Genomic DNA, 15992 nt, shown 5'->3' on the forward strand with positions numbered 1-15992 from the left:
CATTGTACTACAGATCCATGAGTGAGAGCAGAGTGACATTGTACTACAGATCCATGAGTGAGAGCAGAGTGACATTGTACTACAGATCCATGAGTGAGAGCAGAGAGTGACATTGTACTACAGATCCATGAGTGACAGCAGAGTGACATTGTATTACAGATCCATGAGTGAGAGCAGAGTGACATTGTACTACAGATCCATGAGTGAGAGCAGAGTGTGACATTGTACTACAGATCCATGAGTGAGAGCAGAGTGTGACATTGTACTACAGATCCATGAGTAAGGGCAGAGTGACGATGTACTCAGATCCATGAGTGAGAGCAGAGTGACATTGCACTACAGATCCATGAGTGAGAGCAGAGAGTGACATTGCACTACAGATCCATGAATGAGAGCAGAGTGACATTGTACTACAGATCCATGAGTGAGAGCAGAGTGGCATTGTACTACAGATCCATGAGTGACAGCAGAGTGACATTGTACTACAGATCCATGAGTGACAGCAGAGTGACATTGTACTACAGATCCATGAGTGACAGCAGAGTGACATTGTACTACAGATCCATGAGTGACAGCAGAGTGACACTGTACTACAGATCCATGAGTGACAGCAGAGTGACATTGTACTACAGATCCATGAGTGAGAGCAGAGAGTGACATTGTACTACAGATCCATGAGTGAGAGCAGTGTGACATTGTACTACAGATCCATGAGTGAGAGCAGAGCGACATTGTACTACAGATCCATGAGTGAGAGCAGAGTGACACTGTACTACAGATCCATGAGTGAGAGCAGAGAGTGACATTGTACTACAGATCCATGAGTGACAGCAGAGTGACAAAGGCCTCAGAGAGATCGAGGAAAAGTGCAGAGACAGGTTTACCATCATTGCGATTATGGTTAACGGTGTTCAAGGAGGATAGGAGAGCAGTTATAGTGCTGTGTCCAGGTCAAAAGCCATGCTGAGTGGCGGAAAGGAGTTGGTTTTGAAGTAGATAAATCATTGGTTGAGTATGAATACATTATTTTAATAGAGGTGAGGGATAGTATGGCTATAGGATGGAAATTAGAGATATCTGTATTGTTGCCGACTTTGTGTAAGGGAATGATGTAAGCTTTTTTCCAGATGGAAGGTATGTGGGATTCTTGGATAGATTTGTTTATGAGAATACTGATGGAGTAGCGGATAGATCTAGCTGACATTTGTAGGTATTCAGGGGGTAAATTGTCTGGGGCAGTACTACCGGGTTTGAGTGTTAGCAAGACCTTAGTTATAGTGGACGTAGGAATAGGAAAGAAAGGAAAAGGCTTGAGAGAAGAGCTTGTTGAGAAATGAGTTTGTATTGGGTTGTTGTTATGACTAGTTTGAGGAAAGGTGCCAGGAAGTTTGGATATAGTCTGTATAAAGTAGGAACTGAGAAGTGAAGCTATTTCAGCTGGGGTTTTGCCAGCATTTGGGCAAGGGTTGCTTTTGGTGCCGGGATTTAGTAGAGCAGAGACAGAGTTCCAAAATCTTTTTGGGTTGTGGTTACAGTAATTTTGGAGATGGAGGTAGTATTGTTTTTTATCTTTAATTACTAGATGTTTTACTTGATTGCAGAGCTGTTTGAATAGCTGGTGTTCGATGGGTTTTTAACTTTTCTGCCAATTTTTCCATGTTTTTTCTCATCATAAGTTTTTTGGCTTCTCTAGAAAGCCAGATTGCAGAATTTGTTTTTATTCTCTTATTTTGGAGAGGGGCCATTCTATACTTAGGAATGTTGAATTAAAAAATTCGACAGCTCCATCAAGGGGTAAATATTTTAGAATGCACCAATTAATTTTACTCAGTGTTTCACTGAAGTTTGTTGGGTCGAAGTTACCTAGCTTTCTGATGGGTTTGTATTGGTGATGGTGTAAAGTTGTGGAGGCATTGTGTGTTATGCAGGCAGGCTGATGGTCACTAATATTTCAGGGCAGAGTTGCTGCTGAGGAAATTTTGTTAGGGTCAGATACCCAGATCCAGTCAAGTATTGAACCATTGTTATTTCTAGGCCAGGTTATGCTAGTAATGAGCTAAGTGAAGTTATAGACATTGATGGATACATTTGGAGAGGGAGTTATATGATCTAGCCAGATTATATTAACATCACCTAGAATTATTGTTTCATTGTGCATATTGTTTAAGGTCCAGGTTAAGATTTCTTCTAATACAGGAATATTATTACCTGGTGAAATGTATATAACTACCAAGCAGAGACTTTTGAATTCATTTTTAGATGTGCTATGATGAATTCAGCTGCAGAAAATTGGGGAAAAGAGTTTGAGTAGGGGATGATAGTATGAGAATTAGGGTAGAGAAGTGCAACTCTTCCCCCTTTCTTGTGAGATCTGTCTGATCTTAAAAAGGAGAAACCTGGAGGGAAGAACTCTCTCTCTCATATATGGCTTTAGCCATGTCTCAGTTACAGCAATTAGATCATGTCTAAAATGGGATATCCAAGCATGGAATTCTGGGATTTTGTTTCTAATACTTTGTATGTTAATGGTGGTGAGTTATAGGGATTTGAGAGTTGGGAGGGGGTAGAGGCAGATGGAGGAGGTTTGAGGTTGTGGTCGGTGTCCCCACATTGGGGTAAAGTGGTGGTACTATCTGAATTTGTGTTGGTAGCAGTTTGCATTTAGAGTTGTACTGTGTTGTGAGGAGAGCTGTATGTAGAATGTTCCATGTCTGTGAAAGGATGGCAGGTTTGAGGAATAGCAATGTATTAGTGGAGTACAGACTAGAAGATATTTTGGAGCAAGATTTGTGATTGGGGGATTGGATAGAAGTAATAGAGGTGATTATAAAATGTGTGCGAGTAGGATGAATTGATATAACATGTACAAGGAGCAAAAGAGATACAGGAAGAGGAAGGAGTAATGTAGTCATGGTTACTAGTGACATTATAAACATGAGATGAGTACAGAGGTACCAGAGAAGGCTGTGCAGAGGGGGAGGAGATGGCTATTGTAGAGAGTAGGACTAATTAGTAAGGGATACTTGTAGCACAGTGAGGAGCTTAGATATCGCACCAAGAAAGCACCATCTTACCATTTGAGTTTAAAATATTTTAAGTAGACTTGAAAAGGGTAGCTTCAGCCCATCCTTGTGTGGCTGAATGTAAAGTAGTGTTAGCAATATTCAGTTATTATTGGTAAGATAATACTAGAAGGCAGTGGTCTGACAGTGAGATGGGCAAATTTCTGAGAAGAAAGGGTCCTTAGCTCTGGTGGTGTCCTGCTCAGTTTGAAGGTTTAGCTGGTCCTCATCATAGCCCAAGGTAAGGTAGCGGTGTTATGACAGAGTACCTTCTGTACACTGTTAGCAGTATGGTTTGTATGGCTGCCTCTGACAATAACTGCAATTTATTACAGAAGAACTTAATCCAAAATGTTGAAAAGGTGTGTATAAGTGAATCATCCACTACATTTCAGACACCTCAATATTGCACTAAGAACAGCATATGGGTTAATTCAAGGTTACAGTACCACACGGCATTTTAATTAGTGACTGACTGTATTCTTAATTACCGCCTCACTGATGTTATTTATGGGAATTTTAACCCAGCTTTTGATAATGGAGAGGGGCAAATAATTAAACTTAAACCAAGGCACTCAGTTGCGCTTGATAAAGGACCACTGCAGTATATGGAAAACTGTCTACTTAATTTGAAAGGATAAACTTCTTTCAACTCTGGAGGTCAAGCATCTCCATCTATTTGGCTACTGTTATCCTGAACCTATATTATGACACTAACCATTGATGTACCATGTTTTACTGCTCCATTTTATATACCGTAGGATAATTTATTTCTATGTAAGACTACCATTTGTATGACTTTCAGACCACACAAAAAAGCCTTTTGAAAAATCGGCACTAGTTTTTCGATTAAAGATGGAAATGAATATTGACAAAACCAAAAATATATGCTAAGCACTGTACAAAAGTGGGTCTCTCTTCCTCCTAGATTCCCTGCATATGGCAGTTTAAACACCAACCTAAAAGGCATATATTTGTTAATTATATTTTGATAAGTTCTTATATTTCTGAGCCAGGGTCAGTTTCACTGGTAGCCAAGGAAAACAGTTCCACAGTAACAGAAATAATGAACATTTTATAGTTATTGTCATCTGATGCAAATTATCTGCCATTCAGACTATGTAGTTGCAATGATAACCTGCAATAACAGAGATATAACTACACTGATTTACTGAACACTAATATAAATGGCAAAATTGCTACCATGTGAATACTTACAGTTCATCGCATCAGACAACCATAAAGCTCTGAGAGGCCGCAGAGATGGGAAATTGGAGTTGAGATGAGGGTGGGTGCACCCTATCTACTGAAAAGCTTTTTAATCTAAATGTAACATTATTACTGAAATAAGTTTGATTTTGCTACTGGTTCTTAACATTTGATTTTACCCGATATATGTTGTTATGCCCTGGGCAGAGCCTGAAAATGGGCCAGTTAGATTAGTGACTAGTTTGCAAATTAAACAGGTAACTACTAGACAAGGTGGGACATGCTACTGCAAAATATGGAGACTGAATGCCCAAAAACCTGGCCTTGGATATCCTACATCCAAGGTGCCATTTCTTGGAATATTCCCTTTTCTCCGAGATATGGTGATCTCAGGGTTGGTATATACAAGTCTGAGGGGGGTGGAGGGCTTGTCCCCCCCATAAGGGGGTTGCAGGAGGACTTGCCCCCCTACAAAAAGAAGTTTAAAGGAGAAGAGCATATTTCAAAATTCACTGTTCTCCCACATTTTCTTTTTTTTTTCGCATTTTAGCACTTGGCATTCTGAGTGTCAACATTACAATAGGGAGCCATTAATTGTAAATAAATACGATTATACATCAACTATGGTAAAGTATTTATTTTTTGTCCTTCCCTTCATGGTTTTTCAGGAAGCTTATCTGTAAGCAAACCTAAATGTATTTAATAATGCTGAGGACTGGCTCTTTTGAAGACTGCATGAAATTGCTTTGGTGAATAATGTGGGCAGAAAACAAAAACAAATTCTTCGAAACCTGTAAATTGTAAACTACCCCACAGTGCTCTAGCTGAGCTATTTCTCCATGCTAGAATGAAGTACCATCTGCTTGAGTAAACTGCTACTACTTAATACATTTGGTCCCTCTCAGTTCACAAGAGAATCAGCACAAGCTTCTTGAATGCTGAATTAAACAGGAAGCTATTAAAATCTCTTGCTTATATGGGGATTTATATTAGTCAAAAATAACATCATGCTAGTTACAGGGCCACTATGAGGCATTGCTAGAAGACCTTTGCCCATATGTGGATGTGTACTGGTCAAAAAATGTTCATAGCAGGAAAAGGGGTCGTCATGTATGTGCCCTTTTCTGTTGGTAAAGCCAAACCCTGTGCGTACTAAACTGCTTCGGCTGCTTCATGTGAGAATGGAGAGAAGCAGGGCCTTAGTAAATTCTAACAAGTCTGTAGTAAGCTCACCCACAGCTCCAAAAAAAAAGAGATGCCAAACCACTGTGTGGTACCTGCTTAACTTGCAGCAACAAATTACTATAAGTATAAGCTAGCTTGCTTAGAGTCCAAGATTCCAATGGCCTTCTAATGAGCCTTAGCAAGGAAGCCAGTGTGAAGGCCTGCCTGCTGACCACTGAAAGGTATAAAACACTATAGAGGGGTGGCCCCAAGAGAGCTCAGTAATGCTGAGAAACAATATAAACCAGCAAAATGGGAACGGTCCGATGATCATATAAGCCCTCATAACCCTCAAATACTACTTGCTAGGAAGACATTTCCCTATAGGTCCTTTCTGACTCAGTTACACAGCAATCTTTTTCACTATTTCTAGCATGTCGAAGGGTCAGTTGCTGGCGTCCTCTCCTGTTCAGCTGGTGAATCTGGGAATCTTGAGGCAATGTTACAATTGCCTCATGTACACAGACAACCCTCTCCTCCTCCCAACAAATACAAATATATGCGAGAGATGCAACTATATAGCCAAACTGGAGGCTGAGCTCTCTCAATTCAGTACTGGCAAGACCAGTCAGGAGGAGAAGGTAACCATGCACACCACAAACCCAGTCTCACATAGAACTATCACAACTGCAAACCAAACACATAAACACACAAAAACATACTCGGAGGCGCTGATTAACAATCTACCAAAACAACAGAGGCCTCCAAAGCAGACACCCAAGCAACCACCACCTCAAGACATAGTAAATGCAAAACATAGTTCACAAAGTCAGTGTGCTAAACAGTCACAGCCCTTAAGGCCAAACAACATGCCAGACACACTTGTAATAGGTGACTCCATAGTCAGGCACACTGACGTCCCGCTCACCAGACTGAACAAGGAGAGGGTCACAGTAAGCTGCCTGTCGGGAGCTAGAATCCGCCACATAACACAAGCACTCAGGTCACTCCACAGCAAGTACAAATATGACTCAGTCATTGTACATGCCGGTGTGAACGACCTGAGACGTACCTCCCTGGACTACATGAAAAAAGACATAGATGAGCTCTCTGATTATGTAGCCCAGGCCGGTATGACCCTGACCCTGAGCAGCATCTTACCCTCACCAAGAATGATGCCACAGTACAAAGACAAAATGATCAGTTTTAACAATTGGCTTATGGTGTCATTCTAAGGGGATCCAGTGTCTGTCTGCTTGGGATGACATGCTTGACAAGCCACGCTGCTTCGCAAGGGATGGTTTGCACCTGTCACCCCTGGGCTTCCGGATATTGGCCAAGGCTCTTGCCACCCCCATAGTGCCTTTTTTAGGCAAGGCTCAAATGACAAACCTACCTCCCTAGAAAACACAAGTGGAAAAAAACTAAGGGTAATGCTGCTCAATGCCAGAAGTCTAAACCTCAAGATGCACGCCCTCGAAGCCCTCCTCAGTATGGAGAACATCGATGTCTGTGCAGTAACTGAAACCTGGTTCAAGGCTCCTGAGAGCACCCCAGCACTATCAGGTTTTACCTCATATCATGCTTTTCGGCCCCAAAACTTGGACAGAACCACAAAAGGAGGGGGAGTATCCATTTTCATCAAAGATACCCACACCTCCAGGTTAGTGGCAACTCACGAAGCATCGGAGACTATCCAGGTGCAACTAACCATAGGCAAAACTGCCTTACAGTTTATAGCATGCTACAGACCACCCTCTCAAACTCAGGAACCCCACACAGCCTTCCTGAAGACACTGTAGAGTATGAATGTCTCTCCAAATACCATCATTTTGGGAGACTTCAACTACCCAAACATAGACTGGGAACATTACTCAAGCCCCAACACCCTAGCCCAAAGATTCTTAGAATTCATAAACTCAAATGCAATGGAACAACTAGTCACCATTCCCACAAGAGGAGACAATATACTAGACCTGATCATCACAAACATGGGGACAAAATGCTCCACACCGGAAGTACATCCCTCTTTGGTAAGATCAGACCATAAATTAATCTCACTGGAAATCCACATCCTGCCCCCACCCCCTGCACAAAAGACCACAGTGAAGAACTTCTCAAAAGCAAACTTCACACTTCTTAAGACTGAAGTGGTATCTTTCAAGGCCCCTGGGCCAGTGGAAACCACAACCCACACTGCTGAATCCTTTGCAAATGCCTTCTATGGGCACCTTCAAGAATGCATGGATCATGCAATCCCAAATAAAACCAAGACCCATTCCCCAAAGGCAGGCGACCAGTCTGGTGGACCCCAGCCATAAACAAACTTTACAACAGAAGGAGGAAGCTACTACATGACAGAGCAAAATCCCTAAAAGGGAAGGCATCTCTGATCAGTACTAGCAAAAACTACGATCACTCATAAAATCATCCAAGGCCAACTTTGAGAGAAAAATCGCAAATGACACAAAAGACAATCACAAGGCCTTCTTTAGCTATGTTAGAAACCTGGGTGGAAACTCCCAGATATGCTCAGAGTTAGTCCAAAATGACACAAAATACACTGAACCCACTGACATTGCCAACATTCTGGCAGACAGGTTCAGTGCAAATTTCTCCTGCCCGTCCGGCCAAAAGGAGAAATAACTATCCCAGCAGAGTGTAGCCTCCCTAACATCTCAGATGCCCAGGTGAGAGCCGCCCTCTCTAAAGCTAAAAACACAGCATCAATGGGACCGGATGGTGTCCCGGCTGTGTGCTACATGAACTCCAAGAGGAACTAAACCCACACATAAGGCTGCTGTTTAATCTTAGCCTTACCACAGGATACGTACCCAAAGAGTGGTGGACGGCAACAGTGGTCCCACTTCACAAAGGCGGTGCTTCTACGGACCCTGGAAATTACCGCCCCATAAGCTTGACGAGCCTGGTCTGCAAAGCTATGGAGAGGATCATTATGGAACTCATAAACAAAGACATTGGGGACCTACAGACATTGGATCCTACCCAATTTGGCTTTGTCAAGGGCAGATCCTGCCTTTTGAACTTGGTCAACTTTTTTGAAACAGTCACTAAGGCCATTGATGAGGGTAAGGCAGTTCACACAGCCAACCTTGACCTTGCAAAAGCCTTTGACACAATACCCCACTCGGGCATCATAGACAAACTCACCAGCTTAAATGTAAACCCATATGTCACAAGATGGGTTGCAAACTGGCTCAAGGAGTTGCTGGAGCTATGTCAGACTCTAAGCCAGTCACAAGCGGTGTCCCACAGGGCTCAGTCCTGGGACCCCTCTTGTTCGGCATTTATTTTTCCGAGGTACAGGCAAACATAGGAGGATTGTGGCTGACAAAGTTCGCAGATGACTGCAAACTGGGCGCCATAATTGATACTCCAGCGGACACAAACATCCTTCAGAGAGGCCTCATAGAAACGGATAATTGGTGCCAGAGCCATGGCCTTAAGCTGAACGCCAAAAAATGTATAGTCATACCCTTTGGGAAATACAAGGTACCGACAAATTACCACATAGGCGGTAATCCATTAAGTACGGAAGAGGTAATCAGGGACCTAGGGACCCAGGTTGACAGTAACCTCTCATTTGACACTCACATTGCCAAAGTGGTTAGGAAGACCTTCTATATTGCCCACCTTATCCTGAAGGGTTTCACATCTAGATCAAGAGAGGTCATTGTGCCCCTGTACTCTTCTCTTATCAGGCCAATGATTGAGTACAATGCCCCATTTGGGATGTATCTCACCCGACACCTGCAGCAGTTGGAAAGACCCCAAAAGTTCCTCACCAAGAGGATAAAGGGTCTTAAACATATGTCATATGCTGCCCGACTGAAAAACTCCAGCTCTATTCAGTCGCATACCGCCTACTCAGAGGTGATCTGTGCCTGACGTACAAGGCCATGTCCAATCCTGAATTAATGGACATGCTCCACCTCAGAAAATCCAAATCCATCAGAGCCACGAGAACAAGTGACTTAAACCTCAACACAGAAATAAATAGGACGTGCTGGAGGGACAGATTCATAACCCAGAGGCTCCCTACACTCTGGAACAGAATCCCAGTCCATGTTAGGCAGAGCCCCTCACTGACTCTATTCAAGAGAAATCTCGACGAGTGGATGGGAGATCATAGGTTTACCCCGGGGGTCATCTCTGTGTCACTACTAGACAGAGGCATAGTAAACTAAACCCTAAAAGGGCGTAGTATTCTCATCCTAAGGGGTGGTGTAAGCCACATACACTCTGGCTAGGCTTATAAATGCCCTAGGGCAGATAGTCTAGTACGAACCTATGAACCTATGAACATATTATTCTTGTTACAAAATTATGCCCCTCTTCAGTGGCTTTACAGATATGAGGACACCAACTCTAAACTGTCACCATCCCAAGGTTGTTCTGGATGATATGGAATTAAGAAATAACTAGACAGCTGCTCAGCATATAATGAAGAAACACCAGTTTATTAAACTTAGTATCAGTCAATTGAAATAACTGAAGTAAAAACTGCACACTTTATAATAAGAAACCCCACTTTACAAGATTTATTAATTTTCACTGAATTCTGCATTATTATTTAACTAGACTAAGTGCAATAAAATGGGATATATGTTTTCAAAATTTCTTTATTTACCTTGTTTCTTTTGAGCATTCAGATATAATTTATCTGGTTCCCGTTCCTTTGTTTTCTCTGTTAGAAACTCTTTCAGTTGTTTGACATGCCTTTTCTCCCGCTGAATTTCCCTCAGTTCCGTATAATGGTTTTCGATGTCTCTTCCTTGTTGTTCATTCAGTCGGAGAATTCTTGCTTGTGATTCTTCCCTGTTAATGAATGCAGTGAACAAAAAAGAATGGAGTTTAATTCATTTTTGGTGTCCTCATTAATTACCTTCAAAAGGGACTTGTGGATCTACATCTATTTGTAACTGATATAAGTGAAGGTTCTGTACCACTGACAAAATGAAAATGTAGCTGACATGCCTCCTCAGGCCCATTTATCTGCTTAACACATGAAGACCTAAAAGGCCAGCTACTTAGCATACCCTAAGCAAGTTCTAAAACCTGTGAAAGTTAAAAATCCTCAATGATGCAGGATATCACCTACTTGGCAGGCCTATGTCCTCCTGACAGTACTGTCAGGCACCTTATGGTAATGCCGTCAATGCCTACATTATGTGCGTTTGTGTATACACATGCATTTGTCTCTCTCTCGGCACACACAGATACACTTCAAGGCAAACTCTCTCCTCTCCACAGCAGCTCTTACCACAACACAATACCCAGAACAGTCATTCCAAACAAGCCCAACTTTACTCTGAACTGGTGGATTACAGCCCTCCTCTTAAACATCACTTAATTGCATAATTGATTCTATTAACAGAATCATACATAAATCATCGCTGCCTAATGCGCCATGCTACACAGCTGTGTAATATAACAGTTCGACTTACAATACAAAATCACCAGATTTACAAGCAGTTCCATTTGCTCACACTAGTTGCATCATGACGGACACTATTATGGGGAGAAGCACCATACTGTCTTATGTATCCCCTAGCTTGAAACTCTCAGTTTCAGGCCCAGTAGAGGGGCTGTGAGCCTGAGGCAGGCTATTCAATATTAAGGTGGATTGATCCTTCTCTTTCAGCACAAATTTAAAGTCACATCAAAGAGTACCCATCAACAGAATTTTGTGTTCCCAAATGGCTGCCTATTCTCCCACAACAGTGGGGCATGGTCTGAACCAGTGTAAGTTCTCAGCTAAAAAGACAGTACTTTAACAAAGATATTGCCCCACTCGATTGCCAAACTTTCCTCTCAATAGCAAACTCAGGAAACAAAATGGAGGCGATCAGATGTATATGAAAACACTGCCCCAGACCTATATCTGATCCATCAGTATATATACCATAGTAACCCTACAGAAATCCAGACAGGCTAACAGACTCAGAGCATAGCATTCTCTTGGGCTGATCAACAGCAATGGCTGCCTCTAGTGTCCACTTCGTCTAGAGGGGCATCTTCCATTTGATCAGTTCTGTTAAGAGGACAAGTCATCAATGCAGAATCTGGTCTGTTTTCAGAAGAAACACAACTCGTACTAGTATTTATCAGTTGATATCTCTACCCTTCATCCTTATTTCTTCTCATTGTTTCTCTTTATAGACGTGATGCATAGGATCCTGTACTTGTTTAGTGTGCCCGTACTTCGACACAACATGAATATCATTGCACCCCTGTTTAAAGTTAGATAGTCACTCAATCCCTCTCAATTTGGGATGATCTCAGGTGATTACCAATTAAGAGGAGATATAAATGTGGCTGCTCAGATGCTGCATCTAAACTGCATCCGCAAATTAGAGCTGCAATGAATATTGGACAGGATTAAAGGGAATGCAGCATTCCCATTTTGGCATATATTGGCATTTATACCATCATTAGGAAACATGTATTTCATTCTTATTGGGCTCTGTCGTGATCTAGATTAACCTCATTTACTTACTTATTTGATGTTTATTAAAAGGATACGTTTGGATTGATCCATTGATAAAGTTATCATCTAGACCACAAGGCAAGTAGAACTACAGGCAAATCAGTTTAATGTAAATTATATTGTTATATTGTGTTTTAAACACTGCTATACAAAGTGCCGCTAATATACAGAGCACACAATGAACATAATAAGAGACAGATTAGCTAATAGGTGTTTTATTAATCACTTTGCTAACTCTCTAATGCCATAAGACCAAATGCAGAAAGATCAAAGTCAAAATACTGAATGTCGAAAACCTGGCAGCAAATATGACCAATGCATAAAATATTGAAAACAACAGTGTGCAAAATATATTGAAGCATAAGATGTCAACAACAAAAAGCACGTAACCCTGCAATACTATAAAGTTTGAACAACATGAAACTGTAACCTCCTCTAGTCTCCCTACTCTTGCTGAGGTGCAAACTCAAAATAATACAATAACACAATATAATAATAATGTAATCTCCAACGCACAATGCAGTAAAATGCTGAGCTGATTATGAACAATGTTACCTACACTGAGCACAATGCAGCAATGCGCTGAGCTGATTGTGAATGTTACCTACACTGAGCACAATGCAGCAATGCACTGAGCTGATTGTGAACGATGCTACCTACACTGAGCACAATGCAGCAATGTGTTGAGCTGATTATGAATGGTTACCTACACTGAGGCTGAAGATATAGCAAACCTACGATAAATTTAGCTCAACCTTTATTCCTTTCTCCCCTCAGTCTTTCCCTCAAGATATACCTGAAACTGGATTGCCTCCAGCTATCACAAATGTTATTAAAAGCTAAAAATACTGCACTGATGGGCACCGACAGTATGCCTACTTGCATCTTAAAGAACATGAAGCATGATTTGGCCACACCCCTAACACTGTTAAATATCAGCCTTCTTACAGACTTCGTACCAAGCAAATGGAGAACAGCTGCAGTCATCACCCAGCATAAGGGAGGACCGTCCACTGATATAGGCAATTACAGACCTACAAATATGACCAGCCTCATATGGAAAGCCATGGAAAGACTTATGGCATTAATCTGTCAGGATATAGGGAACCTCCAAACACTGGACCCATCTCAGGATGGATTCATCAAGGGCAGGTCATGCTTACTCAACCTGGTGTTATTTTTTTGAAAACTGCATCTAAGTGAATGAACACTAGGAAATGAAGGTATTTAAGAGGAAGTTTCACTGGCAAACATTTAGGATTTGAAAAATGTATTATACTGAAAGTGCTTATCCGGTTTATGAGGCAGTGTTTTTCTTATTGTATATTTTATTAAAGTTTTCAAGTTTCAAGTGTTTTAAAGTGGAATTGGTGGCAGAACCATTTGTTTTTGGAGTTTTATATTTTGATGTGCTCTGCCTTTGGTGATGTTACTTACTTAGCTCTTTTTTTGCCTGTTCATTTTTTGGTGGGAGCATCACACAACCACTGCATAATGGAATCAGCATTACCACAGCAGCCAGCATTGGAAATGGCAAGTAGGAGGATCCATGCCAATAATTTAATGGGTTTATCTAACCCACTTCTTAACTTTGGAGCTACCAACAAACAGGGGAGACAACTTGTGATTTGAGAGCATCTATAAGGAAGTAGAGAATGCAGCTTTTAAACTAAAGCGTCTACAATGGCAATGCTTTCATATGGAGGCGTGACTTCACCATCACATTATCCCACGAGGTTTAAGAGTAAGATGCATGCCAACTTATGGAAATGTGTGCCCTGAATTGCTTGCCAAATGGCAAAGGATTAATATAGAAACTAGTTTCAGTTACATGAAACTTTTGATAGAATTTTTTAAACCTCAGGAGGTTGAAGCAGCAACCCTTACAGAACAAAAACAGAATGAACTGTAACAAATGACACTATCTGATAATTTGATGAAGCTAGGGGTGCTGCAGGACAGGCTTCATGCTTATGATACCAAGTTAAAAGGACGGAAAAGTAGCAAACTACCCAGGGATTTTAATGATTTTAGGAAGGGTCACCCATTTGAATGGCCGAAAGACAAGAAAACGACCATACAGACCAGGACTAATGTAAATAATGGAATAGTAGCAAGCCATTAAAAGGAGCAGACTGTCACTAGGAAACCAACGAGAATTGTAGTAGAAGCAGAGGTGCATATTACACCCAGGCAAAACAACAAAGAGGTTTCAAGAACACACAAAGCTGTGATACATGCTCTTGAGACTGTTAGCTTGGTAATCAATACTGAGAGCAAAGAACTATCTGAGCAGGGTGAATAAAATATATCCATTTTGAATAACAACAAGAATTTGGATATACAGAATGCCAGTAAACCCAAAGATGGGGTGGTACATTTAACGCTTTACCAACAGCTTCCTTTTTTGTTGCAGAACACCTCTAGGGAAGTACGACCCCAGAGCAGGGAGAGGAAGAAATGGAGGTTTCAGGAATAAATGATTCCCTTGTATTTAATATATCAAGTATTGTATTAACAAGAGATCAGACTCGACTATTAGAGAAAGGAATAAGTTTCATACCCTCCTTGCGTTCACCAATGAGTGAATTTATCCTAGATCTAAAATATTTTGGGAGAAATATGACTCCAAGACATTTCTTTGGCAATATAAACAATGAGGAATCTCAAACTAGAATTTGATATAGGAAACCAAATACATTTGTCCCTGTATGTCATCCAGCTGTAGATGTCTTCGTGCGATTAAGTGAAAATGAAGTGGCTGAATATAGACAGCAAAAGGGAAGTAAACATTTCCACAACTTAACTCTAAATGAGAAGAGAGCACTATTTGAACTACAGCATATGAAGGACATCATGATTAAACAAGCTGACAAAGGAGGGGCAGTTATAGTTATGGATATGTCGTTCTATGATGCCAAGATGAAGGAGATGCTAGCGGATACAGCCACCTACAGGAGGATTGATGAAAGAAAATTGAACACCATTATACATAGTGTACATGACGCGCTTTATGACAAGCTCATGAATAGATCGATAAGCAAAGAGCGGTTTGATTTTTTAGAAGTATGTCATCCTACTATACCTAGCATCAATGGAATGCCTAAGGTGCATAAGAATCTACATGATCCTCTGATGCGACCAGTCGTTTCAGGAAAAGGATGGATAACTGAACCCCTTTCTATTTTTATAGAAGGGGAGTTAAAGAAATTGCTACCTCACGCACCTGCAGTGATCAAGGACTCGGCCGAGTTCTTAAGTAGACTTTACAAGAAACTGCAACAGATGAATATTTGTAAGAATTTATTATTGGTAACTATGGATGTGAACAGTTTGTTCACATCCATACCCAATGATTTGGGGATCGAAGCGATCAGAGACTTTGGTGTGAAGCACAAAGTAAACAATGATATCCATTTACTATGTAGTCTCTTGGAATTGGTCTTATATAATAATGTGTTTCCGTATGGTAGTACTTACTACTGGCAGAAGTCGGGGGTAGCGATGGGAACTCCATGTGCAAATAGTTATGCCACTCTAGTCCTGGCAAGATGGGAAGAGCTATGGAAAGCGGATATTAACAAATGGAATAGAAACAGTTTTCTATAATCGATTTGTGGATGATGTCTTTCTCTTATGGGATGGCGATTTAACCGCCTTGGAACATTTTGTACAATTTTTGACCAACACAGCTTCATTTCTGAAGTTTGAAGTGACATCTTCTACTACGGAGATAGAATTCTTGGATGTTAATGTTAGATGACACAAGAAGCATCAATACTAGAATGTATAGGAAACCTGGTATGGCGCAATCATTTACTACACAATACTAGCATGCATCCCAGGCATGTTCTTGACAACATAGTGACTAACCAACTAACTCAAGTGTCCAAGCTCTGCACAGGGGATGAGGATTATAGGGAGGAGCAAATTAAACTTATCAATGACTTTAATAAGAGAGGATAGAAAGTCAGAGAGACACAGAGCAATGAAACTACCACCTTGGAACAACGCTCTCAGAGGGGAACACCCTATTTTTCGGACCG

At 41.2% G+C, this 15992-nt stretch overlaps 1 protein-coding gene across 1 annotated transcript in view; it reads right to left on the reverse strand.

The window, feature by feature from the left end:
• The window catches only part of LOC122788763 (outer dynein arm protein 1-like), a 683950-nt gene that overhangs the window by 267030 nt on the left and 400928 nt on the right, over nucleotides 1–15992 (reverse strand). The window contains exon 8 of the mRNA XM_044055657.1: nucleotides 10087–10274. Coding sequence (XP_043911592.1) covers nucleotides 10087–10274 — 188 coding nt within the window. The remainder of the gene's footprint in view (nucleotides 1–10086; nucleotides 10275–15992) is intronic.

Source organism: Protopterus annectens, chromosome 14.part0 (assembly GCF_019279795.1).
Source record: "Protopterus annectens isolate FY-2018-M chromosome 14.part0, PAN1.0, whole genome shotgun sequence".
Classification (NCBI taxonomy): domain Eukaryota; kingdom Metazoa; phylum Chordata; order Ceratodontiformes; family Protopteridae; genus Protopterus; species Protopterus annectens.